The sequence below is a fragment of the Penaeus japonicus genome, unplaced genomic scaffold (assembly GCF_977035675.1).
Source record: "Penaeus japonicus unplaced genomic scaffold, GWHDUDI00000001_assembly GWHDUDI00000013, whole genome shotgun sequence".
Lineage (NCBI taxonomy): Eukaryota > Metazoa > Arthropoda > Malacostraca > Decapoda > Penaeidae > Penaeus > Penaeus japonicus.
The window spans coordinates 42700874-42710873 of record NW_028234415.1 but is presented as its reverse complement, the minus strand read 5'-3'; the positions used below and the strand labels follow the sequence as shown (position 1 = coordinate 42710873).

General features: G+C 32.1%; 2 protein-coding genes across 2 annotated transcripts in view; both read left to right on the top strand.

Moving 5' to 3' along the window:
• Window positions 1–627, top strand: part of LOC122267003 (uncharacterized) — a 6518-nt gene extending 5891 nt beyond the window's left edge. Inside the window, exon 3 of the mRNA XM_043037000.2 lies at window positions 1–627. This exon is cut by the window's left edge and continues 2942 nt beyond it. The gene's annotated coding sequence lies outside the window, so the exon portion shown is untranslated.
• A 6529-nt stretch (window positions 628–7156) lies between these two features.
• The window catches only part of LOC122266907 (thyroid hormone receptor beta), a 4339-nt gene continuing 1495 nt past the window's right edge, over window positions 7157–10000 (top strand). The window contains exons 1-6 of the mRNA XM_043036907.2: window positions 7157–7642; window positions 7927–8039; window positions 8239–8380; window positions 8704–8900; window positions 9223–9357; window positions 9767–9901. Coding sequence (XP_042892841.2) covers window positions 7534–7642; window positions 7927–8039; window positions 8239–8380; window positions 8704–8900; window positions 9223–9357; window positions 9767–9901 — 831 coding nt within the window. The 5' untranslated portion in view covers window positions 7157–7533. The remainder of the gene's footprint in view (window positions 7643–7926; window positions 8040–8238; window positions 8381–8703; window positions 8901–9222; window positions 9358–9766; window positions 9902–10000) is intronic.

Sequence of the window (10000 nt, the reverse complement as noted above, 5' to 3'; positions counted from 1 at the left end):
GTGTGTGTGTGTGTGTGTGTGTGTGTGTGTGTGAATTCATTTATGTATGCATCTATGCAAACCAATATTTACTCTAAGTTACTAAGATTTTGTAATGAATAGTCTTCTTCGGTAAAGTTCTTGTTCCGTTCATTAAGAAAAATATTTCACTTTTATATTCATCTAGTGTGCTTTGGAAAACACTGTGTCCAAGCATCTACACGTTTCAAAAAAAAAAAAAAACGGATCGAAGAAGATGTGGGAATTGAGAACGTAGAATCAGATTCCATTAATCTTTTCGCACTTAGTATGGAAAAAAAACTTTTGTTAGATTTTGTAAGGATCAGTAACTAGATGATTTGTATTAGGATTAGTGTTATCATTTGTCATCTGTTATGGCTATTTATGTAGGTTAACGTCTAAGGCCGGTCTTCTTTTGAAATATTGAGTATTATTGACAAGTTCGAACTGTTAAGGAATAAAAGTACTTATATTACACGCTTCCCCAAACTTCTTCTGTATCCCTGTCATTTTTATATGAACATTATTTAGAGTACAAAGATTTGTTTGTTTGTTTATTTGTTTTGCTAGTTATTTCGCATCTACTTCTCGCTTCTTTATCTTGGAAATAAAGTTGATGCCTTGGGATGCTGTTTTTTTTTTCTTTATTGATCTATACTTTTTCCTTTATGTCTTTAAAGATGAGATGAGATGTTGCACCCAGTGATGTCCACGCTAGAAGAATGGTAATGATAGCAATGGGATTAGTAATAGTAGTTGCGTAGCTGCAATAGTGATAGAAGCAACAGTTGTTGTTGTAGTAGTAGTAATAGTGGTGTTAGCAGTAGTAATAGAAGTAGGATTAGCAAATGTAGTTTCAGATGTTTTTTTTTCTAGTAATTATAAGTGTAGTAGCAATAATAGCAGGTAGTAATCGAATCATAATGATTACTGACGTTTTAATATCATAAATATTAACGCTTATGGCAAGTTTGCTAGAAATAGAAGATGATATCTTAGCTTTGATTTTGCTAGAGGAATGAAGTCACTGCATTTCAGTGCTAAGCAACAGAACTCTGATCTCTGATACTGGCATAGATTGAACGAACACTAAAAAAAATTGATAACGCATTTGTGTGGAATTGCAGCAGTTAGAAATATTTTCTTACTCAAAAACATTTTTTTAAGTTGATTCATATTCCCTTTGTGAGCGTTTCGGAGAAAATGTTGCATTTGGCGGATAATTAATTACTGTCTGTATTATTATTTCTCTATCTATTCATCTCATCATCCATCACCACATTGAGAGATCGTGATGTCTCTCATACAACAGAGTAAACCTGACCATGAGGCCCAACGACGCCCACTTAGATCGTGTCACTTCAGGAGACTACTCAGGTTAATGAAGGCTAGATAGAGGGAGAACTTGACATAGATTTCTGAAGTAGAAAGAGGGGGGGGAGGGGAGGGAGGGGGGTAGATCAACACCAGATGCGAAGGTCTCTGACTATCTGGATGTGTTCTTAGTTCATTTGGCATTGAAGAACTGGATTTAAATGTGTGTTGCATTTGTCTATATGCAGTTTTTGATGCATTTAGAGGGCATTATTGAGACAGATGTGTGTTTAGACGTCATTGATTCCTAATTTCAATTGATGTGCGGGAAGAGGTTCGACTAGATACGTTGTTCATAATGGAAGAAAATGGAGGGAAAAAATATAGACAGACAAAATTCTGGATACGTATGCAGATTGGTTAACCGCATGCAGATGCAGATAATGAAGTACATATTCAAACAATAGCCTCTTCTGTTCTTTTTTTCCTTAAGTGCTTATCTTTAAGAAGTCATATGATATGATTATTTACAGATAATGTTCTGCGTCATTATCACGTGCAATAAAGACATATATGCATATTTGTTATTGTTTTCTTGTACAGTTTTATAGTATTGTCATTTATTTATGAGTTAGTTGTCTGGTTCCTTAACTAACCCAAGGTGACCCATAATGGAAATTATGAAAAAAAAGAAGAGTAAGAAAGAGAGTTGAACATAAAAGATAGGAAAGAAGGAATAATTGTTTCGGAAATTCCTTTTGACCCCGCAGCATCTTACATTTCGTGTTTCTTGAAGATGTTATCGTATCCGCAAAGATAAGATTGATATACACGCACTTCTTGTCAATATCCTGCATTTTTTTATTTTGAACATTCTATTCTATATTCAATAGTTATTACTATCGTTACGTTATATCTCCAGAAAATTGAAAATAAGAGGTTTTACGTTCATACAGTGCACACACACAATTTACCATACGCACATAGTCACACACAAGCACATACGCACACACAGAAGTGAATAGACAAAATATAAGAATATATATATATATATATATATATATATATATATATACATATATATATATATATATATACATATATATATATATATATAGAGAGAGAGAGAGAGAGAGAGAAAGAGAAAGAGAGAGAGAGAGAGAAAGAGAGGGAGAGGGAGAGAAAGAGAGATTTATATATCATTGTTATCATTATTAATAATATAATTGTTATCACTATTAATATCACTGTTATCATTATTAATATCGTTATCATTACTAATATCATTATTATCATTATCATCACCATCATCATTTTAATCATCTGTGTTGTTAGTTTTATTAATATCATTATTAATGCTATCATTATTATTTTTATAAAGATTGTTTCCATATTATTATAATCATTATTATTATCATTATTATCATCATAATATTCGCCATCATTATTATCATTATCATTAATGTTATCATCTTTATTGTTATTATTATCATCGGCATTATTATCATTATTATTGTTGTCATTTTCATTATTGTTGCTGTCATTATCACTATTATTGTTGTCATCATCATTATTATCATTATCATTATTATCATTGTTGTTATCATCATTATTATTATAATTTTATTATCATGATTATTATATTCAACACTATTATTATCATTATCATTACCATCATCATTTTAATTATCTGTATTGTTAGTTTTATTACTATCAATGTTATTGCTATCATTGCTATTTTTGTATAGATTGTTTCTATTCCTATTATTATCATTATTATCATCATCATAATCGCCATCATTGTTATCATTATTATTGTTATCACCTCTACTGTTATTATTATCATTGTTGTTATTATCATCATTATCATTATAATCATTATTACCGATATTATCAATATCCTCATTATCATTATCATTGTTGTTAGTTATCCTTATCATTATTATCCTTTATTATTATTACTATCATTATTTTATTATTATCCTTATTTCTATCATGATTATCATTATCATTGTTATCATTATTATAATCACTTTTATCATTATCATTATAGTTATCATCATTATTGCCATTATCATTATTACCATTATCATCAATATTAATATCATCATTCATATCATTATCATTATCATTATAATCATAATCATTTTTATTATCTTATGACTATTATCATTATTGTTATTAGTAATTTTTATCATTATTATCATCATACTGTTGTAGTTGTTAATGGCATTATCACTATTGTTGTATCATAATTGCTTTTATTATCATTATCATTATTACTATCATCATCATTATAGTCATTAGTAACATTATTATCATCAATATCATTACTATCATATCTGATATCATCCTAATTGCAAATATTGTTATTGCCGTTGTTATTAGTAGTGTCACAATTATTAACATTATCATGATTATAATAATAATCATTATCAGCATTATAATTACCATTATTATCATTACTATTATTATTGTTACTATCATTATTATTATTGTTAATATTATTATTTACATTATTATCGTCAATATTATTATTTACATTATTATCATTATTATCATCATTACTATTATCATTATTACTATTATCATTATTACTATTATCAATATTACTATTATCATTATTACTATTATCATTATTACTATTATCATTATTACTATTATCATTATTACTATTATCATTATTACTATTATCATTATTACTATTATCATTATTACTATTATCATTACTATTATCATTATTACTATTATTATTACTATTATCTTATTATTTAATTATCATTATTACTATTATAGTTATTACTATTATCATTATTACTATTATCATTATTACTATTATCATTATTACTATTATCATTAACTTGCTTATCATTATCATTATTACTTTTATCATTATTACTATCATCATTATTATTATTACTATTATCATTATCATTATTACTATTATGATTATTACTATTATGATTATTACTATTATCATTATCATTATTACTATTATCATTATTACTATTATCATTATTACTATTATCATTATTACTATTATGATTATTACTATTATCATTATCATTATTACTATTATCATTATTACTATTATCATTATTACTATTATCATTATTACTATTATCATTATCATTATCATAATCATTATCATTATCATCATTATTACTATTATCATATTATTATCATTATTACTATTATCATTATTACTATTATCAATTACTATTATCATTATTACTATTATCATTATTACTATTTATTTACTTATCATTATTACTATTATCATTATTACTATTATAATTATTACTATTATAATTATTACTATTATCATTATTACTATTATAGTTATTACTATTATCATTATTTTACCATTGTTATCATCACCATTATCATTTCCATCACTGTTACGAATATCATTATGATTATTATAATTATCATCATTACTATCATTATCCCTATTATCTCCTCATTATCATTATTCCCATTATTAGCCCCGGCGAAATTCTACAAAAATATCCATATAGCACCTCTAAGCACTTGACAAAGCAAGCGACCTTCTTTGGCCTAAGGTGAAGCCAGAGTGACCTAAGGGGTAAACTCGAGGGGTCACAGAAGGTCATCCTACAGGGAGAGGGTGTGAGTAGACAATCTTTAGTGAGGTTTTATCTACTTCGATTACAAGTGTTCTTTGAATATTCTTTAAGACTATGGATATTATTTAAGAGTATGAATATTCTTTAAGACTATGAATATTCTTTAATACTATAAATATTCTTTAAGACTATAAATATTCTTTATTCTTTAAGACTATGAATATTCTTTAAATATTCTTTAAGACTATAAATATTCTTTAAATATTTTTATAACTACAAATATTCTTTAAATATTTTAAGACTATAAATATTCTTTAAATATTTATAAGACTATAAATATTTTATAAATATTTTTAAGACTATAAATATTCTTTAAATATTTTTAAGACTATAAATATTCTTTAGATATTTTTAAGACTATAAATATTCTTTAAATGTTTTTAAGACTATAAATATTCTTTAAATATTCTTTAAGACTATAAATATTCTTAAAATGTTTTTAAGACTATAAATATTCTTTAAATATTCTTTAAGACTATAAATATTCATTAAATATTTTTTTTACATATTCTTTATATATTCTTTAAGATACTTGAAACTAATTTTCTAGCTTAATGTTCACCCTTTATAATTATTTTTATTAGAATGGGGGGAGTAAACAGAATAGAGGGGAGGAAGGGAAAATTATTCAATATTTGCTGAATGTTAGTAGCAGGCTATACAGGCAGACGAAATCCTAATTATTTTCAATAGCAATGTATAAGGACTAACTATGCGATCGACTAAGTACAAACAACTGATTGCCTAGCTAGTCATCTTTGACATACGGTTTACAACTACGGAATTGTACGAATGACTGTTTGTTTACTTGTTTATTCGTGAATAGTTTAGATGTATTTTCTATTTTTTTATATAAGTCGGTTTATCTATCGTTGTTGTCTGTCTGTTTTAATCGCTATCTGTTTATTTATCCGTATCTTTCTATGTATATATCGGTGGACCAAACTGTTTGCTTATATTTTTGTTTGTCTCTGTCTGTCTGTCTCTGCCCGTCTGTCTGTCTGTCCGTCCGTCCGTCTGTCTGTCTGTCTGTCTGTCTGTCTGTCTGTCTGTCTGTCTGTCTGTCTGTCTGTCTGTCTGTCTGTCTGTCTGTCTGTCTGTCTGTCTGTCTGTCTGTCTGTCTGTCTGTCTGTCTGTCTGTCTGTCTGTCCGTCTGTCTGTCTGTCTGTCTCTCTCTCTCTCTCTCTCTCTCTCTATCTGTATATATAGATATAGATATTTACATACACACACATATGTGTATGTGTGTGGCTCTGTGTGTGTTTATTGTATTACAAACACACATTCCTATCCAGCAAAAATATTTACACAGAATATGTATGAGTGTAATAAAATAACGAAGTCACTTTATAAACTTCGGCGACCTTTTTGCTACTCCAGGCTGCTTAGCGTGACTTTCCTAAAGGTCAAACTAGGTCACATATCTTAACAGTTTTCTAGTTTTATTCTCGTTGAAAGATCAATCCTGTTTATAGTTTTCTTGTTATCAGCGTTTATTCAAAATCAAACATGAACTTGCGTGATTTAACACTATCGTATAAATCATATCTTTAGATTAATCAAAGAAAATTGATACTGAGATTGATAATCATATGACCCCAAAATAATGTATAAAATAATGACATCCATAATACAAAGATAAACTAAAAGTATTTCAAATTGATAATTATAAGGAATAGAATATCCATATAACAAAACAAAAAGGAATCCAAATATAAAAAACAGAATATCAAAATATCACCAATATACAGAAACCGTCACATCAAAATAGACATAAAATATGAAGACCAGCATATCAAAATAGCATCTACTTATAATCAAAACATCAAAATAGCATCTACTTATAATCAAAACATCAAAATATTACTTACACATAAACAAAACAACAAAATAGCATCTACTCACAAACAAAAAAATAAAATAGCATCTACTCACAAACAAAACATTAAAATAGCATCTACTCATAATCAAAATATATCAAAATATTATCTACTCATAATCAAAACATCAAAATATTATATACCCATAAACAAAACAAAATATTACCTACTCATAATCAAAACATCAAAATAGCATCTACCCATAAACAAAACATTAAAATAGCATCTACTCATAAACAAAACATCAAAATAACATCAAAATATCTTTAAAAGACGATAATCATACACTAACCCCGAGGTCATTCTTGAGAGCGGCCCCGTTCCGCACACCTCGCCCAAAATAAGTGAACTGCTGGTTAGAGGAACGAGGGTCGTTGGGGACGAATGGAAGCGAGTCATGTAAATGCCATGACAGTCTGACAACAACCTCAGTTGAATCTTGGACATACGAGGTAGGGTGTGTCAAGCGCTGAGAGATAGATCCACGCAATCGTCATAAAAAAAGGAAACGGATAATTTTGAAGAAACTAAAAACAGGAAAAAGAAAAAAAGCAATCACTTAAAACAAGGGTAATAAATCGGTCCAGTCTGAGATCTATTTCCGTTAGACCTTTCTAAATCAAAAAGAAAAGAAAAGAAAAAAGTAAGTGTAAGAAAGAGAAATAGAAAGAAGAAGCTCGTCACTCAACATGGATTATCACACGGATCCCTTCGGCCCCTTCTTGCCCCCTGAGGAACTGGTTACCCCGAGTACGAGTCCTGAAACGTCACCGAAGTCCAGCTCCGATGCCTCACGCAGTAAGTCTTTGTGGAATTATCGAATTATTTGTCTTTTTTTAATGGGTGGGGTTAGTTTATGATGTACTTTGCAGAAAGGTTTATTGGTGACTTTAATTGATGTGGTTTATGTAGTTTTTAGAGGTAAGTGTTATTTATAGAGGTATAGTTTTTTTTGGTTCGGTGCGACGTATTAGTATGGTTTTGATGGTTAATTGAGGACTTGTAGTGTATTTTATTCGTTACTGGTGCTACTTAGCTCGTGCCACTCCAGTCTCCGCTATATTACCTTGTTGTCTTTCCAGGTCCCCCTAATGTGTGGCTTCCCTCCTACATGAGTCCAGGGGAACTGTGCGCCGTTTGTGGGGACTCCGCGACGGGGTTTCACTATCGTGCCATGACTTGTGAAGGGTGCAAGGTAAAGAGAGAAATATACATACATAGATTCATACATGCATACATAGATTCATACATGTATACATACATACATGTGTATAAAGAAACGGATATATGTGTGTGTGTAATTTCTCTATCCGATCTTTTCCACTGACGCATATCTGAGTCGCATAATCTAATATCAAATGTCCTACGAAGTCCTAACCTCAACCTACCCCCAGGGCTTCTTCAGGAGAACAATCCAGCGACGCCTGACATACAGCTGTCGCCACGGGGGCACTTGCGTCATCGACAGGTCCTCCCGGAACGCCTGTCAGCACTGCCGTTACTTGCGCTGTCTCTCTGCTGGCATGGCACCTGCTCGTGAGTACACCTGTGTTGCGTGTTCGTCCTTTGGTTACGTTTTAGTGCTTTTTATTTGGTGACTTGGTTTTACAATTGAGTTAATCTTTTGTTTCTTCTATTCTATTTTTTTCACTTTCATGTCTTATCCCCTTTCACTTGCATTCCCTAACCTGAGTGGTTCTTTCCTCTTCTATATTCCTAATCTAATGACCTAGTTTGTAATTAAGGACTTGGTGTAGCCATACTGTAACCATTAACTACGATTATTAACCGTAACCATTAACTACGATTATTAACCGTAACCATTAACTACGATTATTAACCGTAACCACAATCACCAGACGTGCTAAACGAAAAGCAGCGAGTGGCCAAGCGGCAGCTGGTGGAAGAGAACCGCGAGAGGCGTCGTGGTGACCCGGTGACCCTGCCCGTGGAAACTCTGGGCATCCACACAGCGCCTACTTCGGAGGACAAGGCCATCGTCACAGCCATCGCCGCCGCGTATCAGGACGTGTTCTCCAAGCCGCCTCCTTGCACGGTTAGTCGCGAGAAGTGGATGAGGGTTCGTTCTTTCGTTCTCGTGGGGATTTTTTTATTTATTATTATTATTGTTATTATTATTATTATTATTATTATTATTATTATTATTATTATTATCATTATTATTATCATCAAGTTACGTTGCTTTTTAACGGAAAGATTGGCAAGGACGCAAGTGTGTGAATACCATAGAGATAAAAAAGGGAACATTTTTTGCTCTTTACATAAGTCTTCGTCATCAATTAACCACAAACCTCACCATATCGTACCTGCCACGCCCTTGGAAGTAACTACTTTCTCTCCCCCCCTCCCTCGAACAGACAACGGTGACGGAGGTGGGTGAAGGCGGCCCGACCGAGGAAGACGGGCAGGCGTGGACTCGAGCCACCCAGGTCTTGGCACCCTCCATGGCCAGGGTCGTTGCCTTCGTCAAGAGTATCCCCGGGTTTTCCACGGTGAGTACGAGGGAGGATGGGTGGGTTTCAGGTATGGGGAAGGATGTGAGAAGGGGGGAAATAGGGGTAGGTTCATTGGGGACGTCTTAGGTTGCAGTGTGTTTAAGGTTCAAATATTGCCTCAACATGGCTTCTTACCCACCAAATTCCTCCTTTCAACCCACCAATTTCCTCCTTTCAACCCACCAATTTCTCCTTTTCGACCCACCAATTTCTCCCTTTCAACCCACCAATTTCTCCTTTTCGACCCACCAATTTCCTCTTTTCGACCCACCAATTTCACCCTCTCAACCCACCAATTTCTCCCTCTCAACCCACCAATTTCTCCCTCTCAACCCACCAATTTCCCCCTTTCAACCCACCAATTTCCCCCTTTCAACCCACCAATTTCCTCCTCCTTACCCAACAGCTGAGCAACACCGACCAACTCGTCCTTCTGCGCAGTTGCGTCCTAGAGGTCCTCTTCCTGCGCACAGCCCTGAGGTACAACCCGGTCACCAAGTCCCTGCCTCTCAGAAACGGACGTCAGGTGTGCAGGTCTCAGGTGTGTAGCTAAATCTTGCCGGATTTGTGTGTTATTTTTAAGTGTTGCAAAGGTTTTATTTTCGTTAATTATTGTCTTTCTTTAATCTTGTATTGATTT